This window comes from Podarcis pityusensis (genome assembly GCF_964106645.2).
Source record: "Podarcis pityusensis genome assembly, chromosome: 1".
Lineage (NCBI taxonomy): Eukaryota > Metazoa > Chordata > Lepidosauria > Squamata > Lacertidae > Podarcis > Podarcis pityusensis.
Window position 1 is genome coordinate 107,648,570 of NC_138028.1, and position 19,331 is coordinate 107,667,900.

The 19,331-nt window shown below is 40.5% G+C and overlaps 2 protein-coding genes across 11 annotated transcripts in view; one reads left to right on the forward strand and one right to left on the reverse strand.

Moving 5' to 3' along the window:
* Positions 1 to 4,934, forward strand: part of TANC1 (tetratricopeptide repeat, ankyrin repeat and coiled-coil containing 1) — a 139,862-nt gene extending 134,928 nt beyond the window's left edge. For all 3 annotated transcript variants that reach the window (XM_081005397.1, XM_081005396.1, XM_081005398.1), the window contains 3 exons: positions 1,173 to 1,319; positions 1,676 to 1,776; positions 2,342 to 4,934. In XM_081005397.1, the coding sequence (XP_080861523.1) occupies positions 1,173 to 1,319; positions 1,676 to 1,776; positions 2,342 to 3,758 (1,665 nt within the window). In that variant the 3' untranslated portion in view covers positions 3,759 to 4,934. The remainder of the gene's footprint in view (positions 1 to 1,172; positions 1,320 to 1,675; positions 1,777 to 2,341) is intronic.
* Positions 1 to 19,331, reverse strand: part of WDSUB1 (WD repeat, sterile alpha motif and U-box domain containing 1) — a 44,958-nt gene that overhangs the window by 9,618 nt on the left and 16,009 nt on the right. For 5 of the 8 annotated variants that reach the window (XM_081008020.1, XM_081008015.1, XM_081008014.1 and 2 more), the window contains 6 exons: positions 17,556 to 17,589; positions 15,827 to 15,867; positions 15,616 to 15,722; positions 14,555 to 14,734; positions 9,711 to 9,851; positions 4,420 to 6,274 (listed from right to left, as the gene is read on the reverse strand). In XM_081008020.1, coding sequence (XP_080864146.1) covers positions 6,096 to 6,274; positions 9,711 to 9,851; positions 14,555 to 14,734; positions 15,616 to 15,722; positions 15,827 to 15,867; positions 17,556 to 17,589 — 682 coding nt within the window. In that variant the 3' untranslated portion in view covers positions 4,420 to 6,095. Of the gene's footprint in view, positions 1 to 4,419; positions 6,275 to 9,710; positions 9,852 to 14,554; positions 14,735 to 15,615; positions 15,723 to 15,826; positions 15,868 to 17,555; positions 17,590 to 19,331 lie in introns of those variants that run through there. The other 3 variants (XM_081008019.1, XM_081008016.1, XM_081008017.1) reach the window with 1 other exon arrangement.

A 19,331-nucleotide genomic window follows, 5' to 3' on the forward strand; every position in this document is an offset into this window, starting at 1 on the left:
AAAGAAAGGAAACAAACTTTCATGTGTAAGTAGTACACAGTTACAGACTCCGCTAACCCAGAAATAGTACCTCGGGTTAAGAACTTTGCTTCAGGATGAGAACAGAAATTGTGCTCCCGCAGCGCAGCGGCAGCAGGAGGCCCCATTAGCTAAAGTGGTGCTTCAGGTTAAGAACAGTTTCAGGATAAGAACGGGCCTCCAGAACGAATTAAGTACTTAACCTGAGGTACCACTGTAGTGGTGTCTGCAGTGATACATCTACAGTTGTTCAGGTGCACACCACAGAACATTGTTCTAGACTATAATAATAAGAAAGGGAATACTGTATGCTATCCCTGACCCTTCCTCTCAGGTTTAGGTCTTGTTACCAGTTCCTGTCCATACACACATGAACCCCCTAACTTACTCAATGTCTATAAAGCTACTGATTTGTGGAGCTTTACTGGGAACAATTATGCACTGAGTTCTGTTGCAGAAGTGGAAATTCCTGTGTGAGCAGGGCAACTTTGCTGGATCCCACTCTTGGAACTCAGTGGGACTTACTTCCAAGTAGAGACATTAAATAACTAAACTTCCACAGTTCCTTTAAATTTTATTCCAAGTAGTTTCTGACATTATCTTACTGGGAAGTTGCACATTAGGGGATTGTGTATTACTGCTATTTAACAGTAATGTGCAGGACCGGACACTGCCTAAACTGTAAAGAAATAAACCTGAGGCATGAGGTAAATTTCATGAAAATCCAGAACACTATGTTAGCGTCTTCTGCAATAATACATTTACCTATATTCCTCATGGTCCATATATGTGATGAGGCAAATCTTCGCTTACACAGAGTCAGGCACTAGGTTTTATTATTGACTAGTAAACGATTATACAATTAGTATCCAGGATATACATTCCACACCAAGTCCCAGTTCAAGAAACTGTTATGCATTGTATATGCTATGGCAGGAGGGGCAGGTCCTATTGGCAAAAGAAGAGCCGGATCTAACATAGGGAAATAGCTGAATAAAATGTTGCTCTTTTTAAAAAAATAAATCCATGAAATCCAACATTCAAATTTGTTAATCTTCTCACCAGCGGCATCTGTTAACAAGTCAGTTTATTTTTCATTTGAAAGCAACATTTAAGAATCAAATTGTCACACTTCTATGCTCTTCACCCTGCAGAAAGGGAAGATGAAAGAGGCAGCGCAGCGGTACCAGTATGCCTTACGGAAGTTTCCTCGAGAGAGTTTTGGAGAAGAAATGAAAGCTTTCAATGAGCTCAGAGTTTCCTTATATCTAAACCTCTCAAGGTGCCGCAGAAAAACAAATGTAAGTTCTTTTGTCCAAGTTTTTATGCATTGTGACTGACTACATACATGGAGACTGTAGGAAAAAATTATGATACCAATTTTAGGTGAATAGATCTGATAAAGAGTGCTTGCATAGTCAGTGTGTGCTTAACTTTTTTTTAAAGTGATGTGAATAAGCAATATTAATGCTACACATCATCAAAACATGTCAGCAGTATAAATTTCAATAGCAGTTAGCAGAAATTTGATTAGGATTGATACCATGAGGACTCTCTTGCCCAGTGCAAAAGTGAAAGAGAGAGGCAGTTCCTCTGCACTGTAATGTTTCATTGCAGTAATTTTTTAATTGAAACTGTTTTATGGTTATTCCGGCAGGATTTTGGCATGGCAGAGGAGTTTGCTACCAAGGCACTTGATCTCAAACCCACATCCTATGAAGCGTATTATGCTAGAGCAAGAGCCAAGAGGAACAGCAGGTACCAACAGTTGCTATGCAGCAACAGTTTATTTCATAGTAATATTCTCTTTATTATATTTGCATAATCAATATGTTTATATTTATGGTAATGGAAACTGCAGTCTTGTGGGATACCAGGATAGGGTTTGCAGTTGTAGGACAAATATTGATATTTATTAAATTATTATCTCTGTTGGGGGGAGGGGTAACTTCACGATTACCTAAACACTAATCTTGGAGAGAATGGGGGGCAGGAATAGGATAATTTTGTACAAGGTGGTGGTTTTTGGTAAAAATGCCACAAACAAGTATCATTCCACAAGAGCAGAACAGGGAACAATTACTGTGACCAGCACTTTGTCTATGGTGTTCAGCTTAAATTCAGTTCCTTCCCCTCGCATCAGATTGCTTGCAAGTGTGCTAAAAAAGAGGAAAGGGAGCAGTCCTTCTGCTAGGGCCATGAAGTAACCACGTTTAGTTCTGCTAAAAACGGTTTTTGCGTTTTTGTCATCTATACTACTTTCCCCCAAAGGTAATCTTTTATAGAAAAAAAAATTGTGTTTGATTCCTCCCCAACTTCTTAGGCAATTTCATGCAGCCCTTGGTGACTTGCGAGAAGCCATAAAGTTGTGCCCTGGAAACCAAGAAATAAAGAGGCTTCTAGCTCGAGTTGAAGAGGAGTGCAAACAACTCCAGAGAACACAGCAACAAAAGCAGCAGTGTCCTCTGCCAGCCCAACCGAGCAATGACTCTGACAATGAGGGGGAAGCTCTTGTTCAGGATCACTTCAGTCTGGAAGAGATAGAAGAGGAGGAACTTTTGCATGAAGACGAGCCTGGTCCATCTGGGCAGAGGCTGCCACTTTCCCAGGCTAATACATCAAGCAGCAGAAACTCTCAGGAAGGCAGTCAGCAGAAATTTAGACCCATATCCCCTCCAAACAGAGCAGGCAGTAAATTCCTGAGAGAGCCTGGCTTAACTATGCAGCCCACAAAACAAGCACAGATCGTAAAAACCAACCAGCACCTGAATTCCGTCCAGTCTGTGGCAAGAACTGGATCTAGTCAGTCCAGCACAAAGACTCAGCCTCTTCAATATCTTCCTCCAAGCCCTGTGACCTCCAGGCACCTCACAAATCCAAGCTACAATAAAAGCCAGCATTTGGATGGGACAAGTACACTATCAGCAAATATCACCACGGGCAATAACAGCTCAGCAGTATTCAGTGAAAGACCGACAGCAGTCCAGGTTCCCTACTTGCAGCATAGTGATAAAGGATCGCCTCATTCCTTCATGAGCAAGTCCAAAACGCATGAGAGGCTAGCTGTCCACACTCCTGCAAACATCGAAAACACAGGTCCATTACAATCTCAAGGAACTGGTGAGTTAAGGCAGCAAAACCCTCTCTGTCCTGGTCTGCTTTCTGTTAGCATGGTAGCTTCCAGCTCAACAAGCAGCCTGTCCTCAAGCAGCAGCTTCTGCGAGAGTGTAAAAGGGCAAAGTCCAGATATTCGGCTCAAGGAAAGCAAAGGTAGTCAATGTCAGAGTGGAACAGCAGAACATAGGCCTCGGAATACTCCCTTCATGGGGATCATGGATAAAACTGTGCGGTTCCAGCAGCAGCAGCAGCAGCAGCAGATGAACCTATCAAATCGCAGTTGGCATGGCCAAGCTGCAGAAGGGTTCCTGAAAAGTGCTGGAACGACACTGACTTTGAGCTGTGAGCAGTTCTCTGCCAAACATGCAGGCAGCTATGGCAATCCTGCAGCTTGCTCTTCAATACCAGGAGAGAGCATCCAGAACGGAACTCAGCCTAAAGAACTAGAGGAACTACAGTGCCAAGCATCTGCCTGCACACAAGATAGCAGGGTAGGCAAGCCTGTGGCTCATTTGTACCAGGAAGTTCTCTCTAAACAGCACACTCAGCTTAATAAAGACATTCATTTGAGTCACGTGACTTCTACAAAGCCAAAGCGATCTTTCGTAGAATCTAATGTCTGAATAATGCTAGCCATTTTATTACAAACTAATAATAGTGATGAACCATCTCCCTGGTTGTTAAACTTAGTGCATTGTAGCATATAAGTTACTGATATTAATCACTAATATTTTACAGGGTGCATAACAGAAACCAGATCATCCAGCCACTTCTTTAACGCTAAGACTGTCCACAGCATGCCTGTGACTATTAATCAAGAGATGAGTGGCCACCATAGAGTTAAGAAGCTATTTGTTTATGTAGGAGAATATGTTTTTTCTAAGAGAGGATTTAAACAGGCTTGCCTGCTTAACTAGACTGGTCAGTAAATCAAGCTGAGTCCTTTTGAGAAAGGCAAATACAATTATTTTGTACAGCCATGTATATCTGTTACTGCTTGAAATGAATTAATTCCTGCAAGGTGGTGGGATCAACAGAACATCCAAATCTGTCCATGAATGTTCTTTATCAGGAAGATTTAGTAGTAGTATTCCAGTTTCATAAGGATTCAGGTATAAACCTATCACCTCTGTGCAAATCATTCAGCAGCCAATGTGCAACTGAGGTTGACTTTCATTACTGCAATTTAGGAGGTAAATTACAGGATATTTTGCATGAATTTTGTCCAACATCCTGGTTATTGCACTGAGTATATAATTATGATTATGACATGTTAACAACATATAACAGCACTTTACATAGTTTATTCAAACACCTTTTGAGGTGCTATGTCAGTACAAGATGGAGGATAAAGAGGAATACAAGCTTTGCTAGCGTTTTTACAGAACACTCAACAAATGTCTGAGGAGTATAGCATGTGCATTTACTTTATAGGAACGACATCTAATACTTTCCTCAGTGTTTCACAGTGGAAAAGCTTTTTCAATTTCAAGGATGTTTTCAAGATGGGTAGTTTGTAAGGACATTCCTGTGAGGTTGGAGTTATACAAGCTTGGAGTATTCTGTTGCCCTTTAACAGTGATTTCCATGTGTACAGTATGTAGGTACATTATAACAGCATTCTTGTGTGATTTTTTAAAAAACTTGCAATTTAAAAAATGAATTGTTATTCTCTACTCTAGCTTATTTATTGTTTATCTTGGTATTTGTACAATCTTATTTTATTCTCTTGTTCTGTAGATCTATTTTTTGCACAGCTACTGTATTTTCCCATATGAAATAAAAGACTATTAATATAATTTTTGGTTGGGTAGTATGCATACTCTTTCACTGATCTACCTTCTCCAGCTGTTGTGCCAGTCAGTCATCACTAATGCAACTTCAATAAGGTTTTGGTAGGAAACCATCTGACCCTCCAAATTTTCCATCATCTACAGTCAGCATGGCTAACGGTCAATGATCATGGGAGTTGGAGTGCAACAGCATCTGAAGACCTATAGTACACCCTTATTCTATGGGTACCTCTCTGCACCAAAGGTATATCATAAAAAGTTATTGACATGTCCAAATACTACTGTTAACAATGCTGGTTCTCCAGAAGTCCTCACTGAGGTACCTACTACATACACATGGCTGCATCTTCAAGCCCCTTGGAGTATTTATGAACATCAGAATTGTACAAAATAGCACTGAAGATGATGTGCTTATTTAATTAGCCTTAGTTTGAGAAGTTTGTCATTTAGTTCTTGGACCATGCTTCACTGAATATAATAGTCAACTGCTAATTAAGGAAGCATGATGTCAATGTTGGCTCCTAGCCAAAGTGATCCTGCCATTCACTGCTGACCAGTACCCATGCCACATCTAATCAGGGCATGCAAACTCTTCAGCCTTTTCATCCTTTATACTAAGCCCTACAGTGCACAGTATACTTAGCTGTATGCTCCAAAATTAAACTTTTGTTGACAATGTTCTTTACATATTTTTAAATGATACAGACAAGAGCCTATGAAAGGTCATTTTAAAAAAAATGATTTCTTCCAATAATTTTCATTAGGCCCCAAAATGAAATACTTAAATTGTTGCAGCTGCATAATTTCTAAATTATATTTAATTTATTATTGAACATAATCCAGCAGATGCTTGGCTCTTACTGAAATTAATGGGACACAATGCTGTGCATGTGGATGTCCCACATGCATGTCATTAAGTATCAATGGAAGTTACCAGATAAATATATAAAATTTCAACTTTAACTTGATCATGCTTAACACAAAAAACATAACTTATAAATGCAAGAATAAATCATGTTAGGTAGCAATTTGAATTCTGATCAGATTAAATCAAGGGGCTGAATTTATACAGAGGTACAGTGAGAGACCACAGCACAAAGATGTTTACTGTTGTATTCACCTACCTTCAGCTTCATTCCCACTTATTTGAAAGAACAATCATACTGTTTAGGGAGACTGCTTTTCATTATATTTTGGCTGAGTTTCCAACCAGCGATTGATAGCCATTTTCAAAGTTCTGTTTGGGGTAAGTATAAGTCTCTGAAGAGGGAGATTTGTCATGGGACTGGAATGCCTTTTTTCGGTGATCCACTTTTCCATTGCTTCCTTCTCATAGGAATAGCCATCTGAAAAGAGAAGTACAAACTTTACTGGAAAAGGGTATATGCATGCATGTCCTACAAAAAAACAAACAATAAAACCTTAAAGACATTCTAGAAAATTGCCTTGGCAGAATACAGAGTTAAAAGGCCGATATGTAAGTGAGCTGGGCAACGTTGGTGCCCAAAACCTTGAAGAGCTACTGCCAGTTGCAGAAGAAAATCCTTTTTCCCTTTTCAGCACAAGGGCTGCATTACAATTTGGCTCACCATCCACGGACTGCATGCCTGCAGTGGCCAGGGCCAACCCTCACAGGCATCCAGACTCTTGCCTCTCCTTGTGCAGGAATTAGACTTCTTAAAAAGCATCAGAACTTTTTTCAGGCTTAAGTACCAGAAGGGTGATCTCTGTGGGCAAGGTGGTAGTGCATATGGAGGGAAGCTGCAATCCTCACATAGCAATTAGGCTTTCAGTGGAAGGCTTTCTTCCAAGTCAACTGCTGCACAGGAAGGGGGTTTTGTAGCAGTATTGGAGAACATAAGGAAGGCAAGAGATGATCTTCCCCCAACTACAACCCCCAGCAACAGGCCTTACAAAGCTTCCATTCACACCCACAGAGGTTTTGAAAAATCAAATCTTAATTACTGCAGGGAAAGAGCTAATAGGGAAGCCCTGCAGGCTGATAATTCTCCACCTCTGCAGTAGAGTATCCTGGGCTAGTTGGAGCCCGTGGTCGTTACTGTATGAACATTGGAAGCTATTTCATGCAGTGAAAACGACACTTGGGTCTATCTGCTTGAACATACAGTAAATTAGATTGCCAATATTGTACCCTCCAGATTGTTGTAGACCAGGGATGTCCAACTTCAAAGAGACTGCGATCTACCACCACTATAAAAACACTGGCAGTGATCTACCCATTGGATTGACCAAAGTTATTGAGCTTTTGGGGGGGGTGTAATCGAACTGGATCACACAATCGACCAAGAACAGCATCAGACAGCATGACCAATCATCAGGGATGATGGAAGTTGTTCCCAGCATTGGGAGGGAACCGTGTCGGCTACTGTAAACAATGTAAGCATGAATACAGAACTCCCTCAACCATATTTCCAACGTTAGGCAGAGGCACACTTGAAATCACCACAGCATGTACATTCAATATGGCACTGGAGCTCTTTGCAACTCTGATGTTTTTGCAAATACTTCTCCAAGTCACAATTCTTGTAAAGTGGACCTCACTCCTTATTCTTGCCCCCTTTCTATTGTCTCAACTACAGTAGTACCTCGGGTTACAGACACTTCAGGTTGCAGACTCCGCTAACCCAGAAATAGTACCTCGGGTTAAGAACTTTGCTTCACGATAAGAACAGAAATTGCGCGGCAGCGGGAGGCCCCATTAGCTAAAGTGGTACCTCAGGTTAAGAACAGTTTCAGGTTAGGAACGGACCTCCAGAACGAATTATGTACTTAACCTGAGGTACCACTGTATAGGTAAAATTTAGATTTTTTTAGATCTTTTCATTTTGCATATGAGACACTATACTGCAAAGCCATATGAATGCTATTTTATAAGATCAATAACTAGATACATTTACACCTATAGTTTATGTTGCCTGAACCATGATTGCAATTGCACTCATCATAGGGGTTACAATTAAAATAAAAAGATAAGACTGAACACTGTTTTCTGTTGGTAGAGAAAAATATTCTCCCACCAACCTTCTCCAAACATTTGCTGAATGAAAGCTGGGATTCTATGCACATCTATTATATTACTTATTTTAATATGAGCTTTAAAATTGGTTTCCCAAAGTTCATCACAAAGCTGTCAAAAGAATCATCAGAGCTGCTATGCAAGGTCCCTTGTGCCCATTGCCTTTCATGTATAAAACAGAAGCACCGAAACAGTGACGTGACTAGGCAGTAAATTGCCATTGACAATCTGCATTTTAATAGCCCTCATTCAATACTGATGCTTTTTTTAAAAAAAAATGTATGCATTGCCATTTTATTGTAAAAGCCATTGTTTACTTCTGCTTAAGTCGCATACACTTTCCCCAGAAGCATGACATGAACATAGTTTTATTTGGACATTTACTGAGCACTCATCAAAAAATGTGTCCTGGTTGCCTTTACCTCTTCCTTTTTGAAATAAGAGGAAGAAATGAATCACAATATTTGCATTTAGCACTTTCCAGCATAAGACTGATATCAAAGTGAGAAAAAGTAAGAGGCACTAAAATATTAATCAAACATTTACTGTAATATCTAATGCATTTTGTGACAGTGAGTACTTCCCATTGTGCGAGAAATGAAAGGTGACAATGGGGAAAGCAGGCATGTATGGAAGAGTTCACATCTATGCTTTCAAACAGTAGCAGCCTGCTTCACTTCTATACCTTTATTTCCCACAACTACTTTTTTTGGGGGGGGGAGGGCAACAAAACTATTGCCACTGTTCTTCTTTGCTTTGTTTGTAGCTGAGAGCAAAGTGATAATTCATAAAACATTGCAAGATACCATGAAATATACTGCTCTGAAGCACTTACAGTAGCTAATTTTGCTCCCCAGAAGTAGCTACGACCTGAAGCGTCTGTAACCCGAGGTACCACTGTATATTACTAACAACCTCTTTCAGCCATCAAGATCTACCAGTGATCAAATTGCAACCTTACAGCAGCACAAGAATAATCAAGCATATGCACTCACTATAGTGCAATTCTCTATAGCTCGACTCAGAAGCGAGTCCAATTGGGCTCAATAACACTCCAAACAAGTGGATATGGGAATGCAGCTGAAGTTTGTGAACTAGACTTTGTAACAGAAGAGTAAATGTCTTATTTTCTGTCCCATTATTCCCAAATATCGTTATATGATGGCCATTCAAATGAGAGCAATTGTGTTCTGTAGGGACTTGTACTGGCACTTAGAAAATTTGAGCACATTATTCCTTTTTTCAATTTCACATGCAGCTCTACAATTGTTTTGTTACTATAAACTTCACAGCAATGAATTCTCTGAAACATTTTAAGATACGCCTTGTTGCATATCATCATAAATGTTTAGTTGCAAAACCAAAACCCAGCCTCTGGATAACTCATTGGGGCTGCCATTTTGTCTGGAAAGTAGATGGCAAGAACAGACAAAATGGCAGTGTCCCTGTGACATGTCTGTATCTAGCAAGCTGTTGACCATCTGAACAACTCCACTAGACTGTGTAGATAAAATGGCATTCTTGGGCACAGGGACTATGCAAAGCCATAAAGAGCCTGCATGCAAGACTTTGCTGTATTTACCATAGGAAAGGTTTCCCTTGCTGTTTGGGGCAAGGCTATAATAATATCGAGCACTAAAAGTTTCCTGAGTAGTTTTATATCATAAAGATAAATTATTAATACCTGAGCCTTTTTATCTGAACTGAAATAATAAAAACATATAAATCACTTTCATCACACCTACCTGCAGCAATGACTGGCTCTCTCATAAGCTCCCTTGTTATGGGACATAGGAATTCATCAGGGATACCCAAACTGGCAGTTTTCATTTCAGTCCTCAGCTCCTCAATGTTACGCAATACTTTACTGCGAAGACCTAGCGATTCTGGAAAGGAATTCACAATAATGACTTTAGAGTCTTCTTGGTGCCACAATCAAACTTGAAAATGCTTACCTTATGCATATATTGCATAAAGCAGTGGTTCCCAAACTTTTCGCCCCCTGGATCACTTTAAAATCACTGGTGAACAATTTAATTATTTTTCTGCCTGTCATAGCAATTGTAATACACTGTGCTAGATGCTGTATGCTTTTAATTGTATTTTATTGTATTACAATTCAAATTGTAAGTGTTCTTTCCACAAATGCCATGGAGCACTTCTGGTATAAGTTCATCTCTTCTTTTTCTGTAACACTGAAAAAGTCTAAATGTACCAATTGTGATACCTGGGCACACATTGCCCCTTCAAACATTATGGTATATTAGAAGAATAGCCCAAATGCTGCTGTTGTATAGTCCTTAAAGATGTCCTGAGACTACAGAGTGAGGATAGGGTAGGGGTAGGCTGGAGTTCTCTTTTTCTGTCATTCTCTGATGCACCTCATGTTCCCATAAATTAATTGTAGGGGAATAATGTAACTGCAAAGACTAAAAGGCCTACTTGCAGATGGGAAAATAAGACATCCCCCCCAGATGATTTATTGCTGAAATATTGTAAGAGTGAATGTAGATACTGCAGCAACATAACACTATTTTCAACCAATATCCAGCGAAGAACCAGACAGGAGAGCCTTTTAAATCACATTGCAGTCAACTTCGGCAGTATAAAAGTATTCAAGCAAATAAAAAACAAGCCTGTTTCAAAGTTGTCATTACAACTCATTAACAATGCTCAGAATTCAGTCAGCAAACTATTAACGAACTCCCAAACTGCTTAGATGCCCCACCACAATCATTAATATTTGAACCTTTTATTACTTTCTATGTGGATTCTTCACATGTGCAAAAGAAGAGCAGCTGGACTCATTAACTATGTACACGAATTGATATTCTAGTGATGTTTTAGAAAGAAAAGAAAATAACAGGTAGAAGGAGGTAGAGATAGTGGCTGGTGGGTGTATTAACATACCTTTCCTTAATTCTAATGTGTAACCACATTGAATTTGAATGAATGTGAAAATCCTGTACTTTATTTCCATGGCCTTTGCTGTCCTAATTTAACTAATGTTTATGTAGTTACATGGCAATTAGCTTAGAAGAGAGGCTGGTTCTATTTGCATGGTAATAAAAAAAATGTTCCAAAGAAGTGTCAAAAACAATCAAACAGACTAATGAAATGCTATGTAAACCATCTGCTGGCCACCTTTTCAATTAAGAAAGAAAAAACTAATGTAACAGGATGAGCCTAGCCAAACATGTAGAAGTTACACATGTTTTATCTCTATATACTGTTGATTTTAAGAATCTTTTGAACATCTTTAGAATTCTTGTTTCTAAACAGATATTTAATGCCTAATATTTCTGTAAACCACTTAGAGGTTTTTTTACAAGCGGTATTTCCTTTTTCTTATAAATAAAGTTAACTAAGCTAATATGATGCACCTTCTAGGCAGGTTAGACTACATGTGAATTTTAGTTTTTCGTTTCTCCACAGCATTTTGTCATAGATGAGCTCAGGGAGCACTTAAGACAGCAGCATGTGTCCTGTTCTACCATGAAGCCAGGAGGCAGCTGGTCTGCACAACTCTGCTAATTTCCAAACACCACTAGAGTCCATAGAGGAGACTGTCTAATGCTTATGGCAGTCTATATTATATTGTTGTTGTTGTTGTTTTGTAAGCCACTTTGGAATCATTTATGTGGAAGGTGGCATATATGTGATTTAAAACAAATAATTTACGCTATAACAATAGCTTTTTCATGTGGGGTGGAACTTAAATAATTGGATAGTTCATTAAGCATCTGGTTGGGCAGAACACCATTCCCAACACATATACGTATGTGCCTATATCTGTATCTTCCTGTGATATATTCTACATTGTATTTATCACATTATGGGAAAGACCATTAAGTAATATCTGCTATTGTCTTCTTATGTTAATATTGTATGAATTATGGAGGACAGTGAGTTCTGCTAACTAAAATATTTTAAATTTTGTTTACCCAGTACATCACATAACTGGTCTCATTATGACATGCTCTGCCACATCTTCTATTATTTTCTTATTTGTAGCTTATAATTAGTTCTCAGTGGTGTCATTAAAAGTCCTAGTACTCAGGCAACAAGCTATTATGTTGATTTTTCCACAGTGGTAGTGTGTACGCTAGAGGTCAGCCCAGCTAGGGACTTCATCTTCAGTCTCACTGCTTTTAATTTTCATATAAGCCAACTATCAGCATTATCTTATTAGTTTCAACTGATAAGCTGGGAAACTTTTGGCCTCCTTGAATATTTAAAGAAATGCACACAAAAGCAATTCCTCTTCCACTTCTTAAAAAAAGTTTGATACAGCATGTAATTTTTTATGGGTTCCAACTTTTGGGTGACATATAGAAAGAAGGTAAGGATTAATAGTGAATTTTAAAGGCTAATGAGTTCATTCATTCAAGCAGCTTTGTGCTTCCCACTTAGGCAGTGGCTGTGCCACCACTACTAGGCAGAGCAAAAACCAGAGAGATAAGACCATTGAAAGGCTATATACACACATACATTTATAGCACTGAAGAAAAGGGCACATTAGAACAGTCTGGTAACTTGTGCCACCACCCTCATGTTCACGGCACAGTAGAAGTGAAAGCAACTTGCAGTCATATAGGCCTATCCCCTGTCCCATCTAGCTGTCCCTTGCTGGTTGGGGCCAATGGAAGTTGTAGTCCAACAACATGTGGAGGACAACAGGTTGAGGAAGGCTGTACCCTATGGCATAATTCTCCATGCATAATTTAATCTACTTCATAAAACTTAAAGATTGGAAATCAAAGAACAGTTCTTAAAGTAGAATATGACAAAGGAACCTGATTCAAAACAGGTTATACAAGCAAGCAAAACAAATAATATGCTGCAGAGTAAGATGAAACTTAAGGGCCACAAGACTGGAGAATGTTCCTTGAACACTAGAGACAAAAGGGTGTCTGAAATTACAGATCTAATACTACAAACATGGAGTCAGCTGTAGCTCACTGCTGCATATGCAAACCATGTTGAACTCAGTGTGTATATGAGGAATGGTCCTCAAAATATATATCTTCCATTCTTCTAAGATGAGTGGACAACATTCTCCTCCCCCCTTGTCAATAGCCATACTCCCTTGGTGGTAATCTGATGGGAGTCTGCATGATGGCAGTGGGCAAGACCAAAGCTGAAAGTATGCAGGGTTGGAGCCATAAAGGTGGCGCCATTCCTTTTCTACTACAGTGGTACCTCTAGTTACTAACTTAATTCGTTCCAGAGGTCCGTTCTTAACCTGAAACTGTTCTTAACTAGAGGTGTGCTTTCGTTAATGGGGCCTCTTGCTGCTGCCGCTGCGCCGCCGGCACACGATTTTCATTCTCATCCTGGGGCAAAGTTCTCAACTCGAGGTAGCTCTTCCAGGTTAGCGGAGTTTGTAACCTGAGGCATTTGTAACTCGAGGTACCACTGTACCTCCTTTCCTCTCTTTCTGCTACCCCCACCTTGCCTTGGTTTCTCCCATCACCACCCCACTCCTTGCCACTCACATGAAATTAGGGAAAGGGAAAAAAATCCTAGTTCTTCAGACAATCTCACTTAGTAGTAGGCCATTTAAAGCAAAACTATTTACGTTGACTCGGAAAAAGAGAATAGAGGGAATGAACTCCTAGGTTCATGAAGAAGCTAAAAGCCTCCTGACTTTGAGCTCTGTGCTCATTTATTTGAATCAGTTTCTAATACTACAGCCTGGATAAGGTCAGTTTATATGGTCATTTCAAGAACAACAGAGCCACTGGAAACCAGGCAACAACTGTTTTGTGCAGGGGTTGCGTTCCCGACCCACACACACATCAGTGGAGCACGTGTAAGCCTGCCTCATCCCCTTTTCTGGCCACTTCCAGGTTGTGGCCATGAGCACATGCATCGAACACACCTAAAACAGTTGTTGCCTGTATTGACTACAGCAGCCTTTCTCAACCTGTGGGTCCCCAGATGTTGTTGAACTACAGCTCCCATCACCCCTAGCTAGCAAGGCCAGAGCTCAGGGATGATGGGAGTTGTAGCCCAACAACATCTGGGGACCCACAGGTTGAGAACCGCTGGACGAGAGGAAGAGCAGAGCCAGATAGCTCTGCCTCTTTTTACAGAAAGCACTAAACGTATGAATTGGGCTGTGAATTTGTGTACTTGGGCTTAATAGTCAAACCACTACTGCAATACAAATTTACTAATTAAAATAACCCCACATGGCTAGCACAGCACATTGTGCAGGACTGATTCCTTGGAATATTTTTTAAAGAGAGGAGAAAAAACATTTTTTCTCTTTTTTCAGATCTCATGTTAACATGAAATTATATTATAGTTATCATTAGTAACAGGAAAACACCAAATGCAGTAGTGTGAAAATATATGTTATCTCTAGTACTGCCAAATATTTTTTCAAGAGTGATATTCACAAGATGAATAAACAGCATTAATCAACCTGGTTCCCTCCAGATATTTTGGACTATAACTCCCACCATCCCTGACTACTAGCCCTGAGAGTTAGAGTCCAATAGCATCTGCAGGGCACTATGTTGGGGAAGGCTAGCACAAAAATCCTAAAAATATTAACAAATATTTATCTTAACAGTCTTACCAATTTTTAAATCATCAGCCAAGCTCTCTTTTGTAAGATTAAGAAGTTCTTTCCCATCAATGTTGTTCCTTTTGAAAATATCAACTACGTCTTGTAAGCCATGTGTGCATAGCCAAGATGAAACCTCTTCTTCTGACCAGCTCTCTGCAAATATCTTTGGCTCCTCTATTGCTGACCTTTCTGGAGCAAATCAAAGGAAGATTTTATACAAGAACATATTTCAGGTGAAACAGCCCAGCCTTTGAACGTTGCTCTAAACCTGACTCTCAGTGTACATTTACATGTTTACATGTTTTAGAAAGTGTTACATAGTGTCCTTGACTTGTTAGAAGACAAATGCTGCTTTATTTTAAAAGGGCACAGGATATCAATCAGATCAACCAAAGGCCTGGTTAAAAAGGAACGTTTCTGCCTGGCACCTAAAGGTGTATAATGAAGGCACCAGGCGAACTTCCCTGGGGAGCATTTCCCAGACGGGGAGCCGCTGTGTTGCCACCCTCCATACCTCTTGAGGAGGCACATGAAGAAGGGCCTCAGAAGATGATCTTAGGGTCTGGGTAGGTTCACATGGAAAGAGGTGCTCCTTGAGATATTGCAGTCCTCAGCCACCTAAGGCTTTATAGGTCAAAACCAGCACTTTGAATTGGGCCCAGAAACTAATTGATAGCCAGTGGAGTCGAACCAGGATCGGTGTAATATGCTCAAACTCTCTTGCTCCAGTGAGCAACCTAGCCGCTGAATTCTGCACTAGCTGAAGTTTCCAAACCTTCTTCAGAGGCAGCCCTACATATAATGCATTACAGTTATACCTGTATTGCACTGTTAATTTATTTAACATTTATAAGGATTTTCTGCAGTCTACATTTCTTGGACTTCAGCACCATGGAAAAGACCTGTCTTGAGACTTTGGAAAGCCATTGCCAGCCACAGTAGTCTAGTCAAGATGGACCAATTATCAGACTCAATATAAGTTTATTCACATACATTTCATATAGATTGTATCTTAACAAATGGTGATGTAAAGTTTATAAAGCACACGACAAAAGCATTCCTTTACTAACCTTTCAGATGTTGCTTTGGTTCAAACTGCCAGATGTTCACAGATTTATCCATTGACCCCGTAGCAAATAGTGGCATATCTGGTGCAAAAGCACAAGTTGTAACATATCTAGAAATAAAAGTAGCTTGTTAGATACATTTCACATTTTACATATCACATTTTAACTATTCCTCTTGGCTAATATAATGAAAACTGTTGTACTAATATCCTACCTGGTATGCTGAGTCAAAATGTGTAAGATGTTCCCAGTGTTCTGCCAACAACAAAATATTGTGTATGTTAAGACAAACAAAAACACAACTATAACCAATAATCTAAATTTCTACTGGAAAATGTCTACTGGAAGTTTCACAATCCAAAAAGGACAGATGTAAGGAATGTATTTACAGATGTTTACAACTAAGGACAAAGTAGTTTGAACAATTTTCCTGAAATTACAATAGAATCATTAGCTGCGGCAGAAGAAAATTTCATAAATGCATAGACATCCCTCATTTTCCACTTACAGAATTCTACCACTTAATATTACAGATGAACTGATCACTTAACATTTTATCACTGAAGATTATTTATCTAGAATTAAGCCACACAAGAGAAAAAGCAGGAACTGAACATTAATAGAATTACACTACAGAATAAAGAGCTTGTGGTTAGCATACTTGGCCACTAGATGTTACCCTTCACAAACATATCTAACATTGTTTTATAACAATTACCTTCCTCTTAATAAAAATAGTATCTCTAAGCAGTATTTTCAGAAGTCACAAGATTCAGTTCCCAAAAGACACATAGGACATATACCTCCCTAAGTGATGCCTTCACATATGTTTTAACCATAAAGGTTTACAGCACAATAAATCTGTGAGTCTAAGTTGCTACATATACCAACATTATTTCTGTAACAGACTAATGAACGTACCCTCTAAAACAAGTGTGGGGAACATTTTTGACCAGGCAAGCCAAATTTTTATCTTCCTCTAACCCACTGAGATCAACTTTGATAGGCGGTCTCCCAATTGTCAATCATCTGATGCTATGATGGCATCCGGTGACTGATAGATGGGTAGTCCCACCTAACTGTCAAAGTTGGCCTATGGGGAAAGTGGTCTGCTTTTCCCCATAGAGAACATGCTAGTGAAGCAGCACCCAGCAGAATTGAACCCTCCACTCACCAGTTTAATGCACCTGGCTGCAGGGATCTGCTTTGCCACCATATTCTCTGCAAATGAATGCACTGGTGAAGCAGATCCCAGCATAATTGAATTGCTGGGTGCTAGGGTCATATTCCCCAATTAAGACCAAATCTTAATTGCTATTCATTGTTTGTTTCTGTCCAATTCTGATTCTAAACCATGAGCCCAGGGTCAGACAACAAAATAACTCAAGACTCTGGCTTGGTATGTCCACAGCAAGGCAGTAGAAATTTAAAATTATGGTTTAATGTGACATGTGAACTAGTAAAAAAAAAAGAGGTATTTTCTTCTCCAACTCAATCTTTCCAAGTGTTGATTGGATTATAAGATACTTGGGAGCCCAGGTGCCTCACTTGAATTTCTTTGGGTCAAGATTATTACAAGAAGTGCCTTTAGCATATTTATTGTTCAGGTTCAAACAAAATTATGAAATAAAAACCTGAAATTACATACTGATAATTTTCAGAGGTTGATATGCTGGTGCACAATAGCACCATTTACTATGCTGACTTTAAGATGTAAACAAGACAGTGAGCTATTACTGTAATTTAAACATTTTATTATGTTTGCTTAGCTTCTCAAAATGAATAATAAAAATTTGTTAACAGTCCAACCCTATGCCCTGTTTTGTCTCCAAGAGTAAAGCCTCCATCTAATTGCAAGAAGTCCTGCACCACTGAAAAAGCTCACAATTCCTTTACTACATTGCTATTTTTGCAAAATTATGATTAATATCTTACATACTTACAGTTTCAAAAATCATTACTGTTTTGTCCACAGATCTAGGAATAAATAAATTAAATTGTGTATAAGTAAGAGAAATGTAAATGAAATACAGCAACATTTGCCTTGCAACAGAGATAAGCAACAGTTTTATATGCAGCTTTTACGTGTACCAACTCAGTAAGTTGCAATGATAGCACTCATATCAGAACTCACTGTGGTACTCAAGACAGTGGTTCAGGTTTTTTTTTACCTTACGCTAACATATGGAGTTCTGTCTTCCTTTGAAACTTCAAGAAAATGAAAAAAGGCTGGTAGAATAAGAACAGTGTTGGGAGCAAGCTATTCTAAATGCCAATGCTTTAAGGATCCAACTGAGTATCTAATAATCAGCAAAGCATAATCACCTCTACTACACAAAGCAACATTTCCCAAATGCTTTTGCCTATTCAACTTCACATTTAGCTTTATATTCTGGATAGCTTTGACCTGATCCTCAGTTGAAGAGGAGTAGTGAAATAGCTGTCTGTGCTCCAAATTTTGGCAAAAGCAACTCAATATACTACAGAATGTCTCATAATAGGAATTCACTGTGTGCAGAACTACTGTATAGAGAATGATGTTTCATCATGAATGGATGTGATTTGTTAAAGAATCTACTACCTACAGCTCGAAAAATTTGCTTAAGACAAATATCACCCCATGCAGCGGCGTAGCGTGGGTAGTCAGCACCCGGGGCAAGGCAAGTAATTTGCGCCCCCTAACCCGGGGCAAGGCAAGTAATTTGCGCCCCCTAACCCCTAACCATGGTCATTAATACTGACGGCTCTACTCTGGGGCAAATTTCGTAGTGACTACTGCCCTCCGTGGTGGTGTTTTTGCAATTAAAGGACCCCTGCCTCAAATAAAGCATGGGGATTGGGCACTGGGATTTGCCAAGGGAGCTGGGAATTGCAGTTCAGTGGCGGGTCAGGGGGAGAGGGTCCCTTCCACATCTGGGTGCCGTGGGCCCCTTTGCGCCAAGACGCGCGTCTTTGGGCGTTGCGGCGCAGCCTTCTCGGTCTCCCTCCCCGGCCCGGCTAGCCCTGACGCGGCTTCTTTCTGGCGCGGGGAGGGGGCGCCTCTGGGGCCAGTGGGTTGGCCAGCCTCCGGCGCGGGTGGGCGGGCCCCGTCGGGGCGGGTGGGCGGCGTGGCGCTTGGTGCCGAAGCCTCTGCCCGCAGCACCCCATCGGGAGACCTGGCCGGAAGGAGCCTCGAGCCGGCTGTCGGACGCGGCTGAAGCAGCCAGGGCGGCATGGCAGGCGGCGGCGGCTCCCCGGCAACTCCATGCGGCCAGCCCTGCGCGCTGGCCGAGCCCCGCAGGCGAACGCTGCCCGTCGGTGAGGAGGGGCTGCCTGGCGCGCCTTCCGCAGCGAGCGCTGAGAGCCGCTGCCATGGGGCTCTGGGCGATTCCGGAGGCAGCGAGCGCGCCCCCCCAGAAGTTGCGCCCGGTGCGGCCGGCACCCCTGGCACCCCCCACGCTACGCCACTGACCCCATGTAGCTCAAGCAGCAAGGTTGACTGAATTCACGTTTCACTAAATTTCAGTTTAGCATGATGTGCAAGAGCCACAGCCCTCCCCACTCCCATGACTGAGAGTTTAGCAGCTTTTTGTTTTCCCTTTTGTTTCATTGTGGTTTGCCATGTTGTCCAGAGCAACCAACTGTGGTTAACAGTATGGTTAATATTAAACAAGTCAACTTTGAAGATAGCTTGTTGAAATTAACCAAAGTTACTGCTAACCACAACTGTGGATCCACTT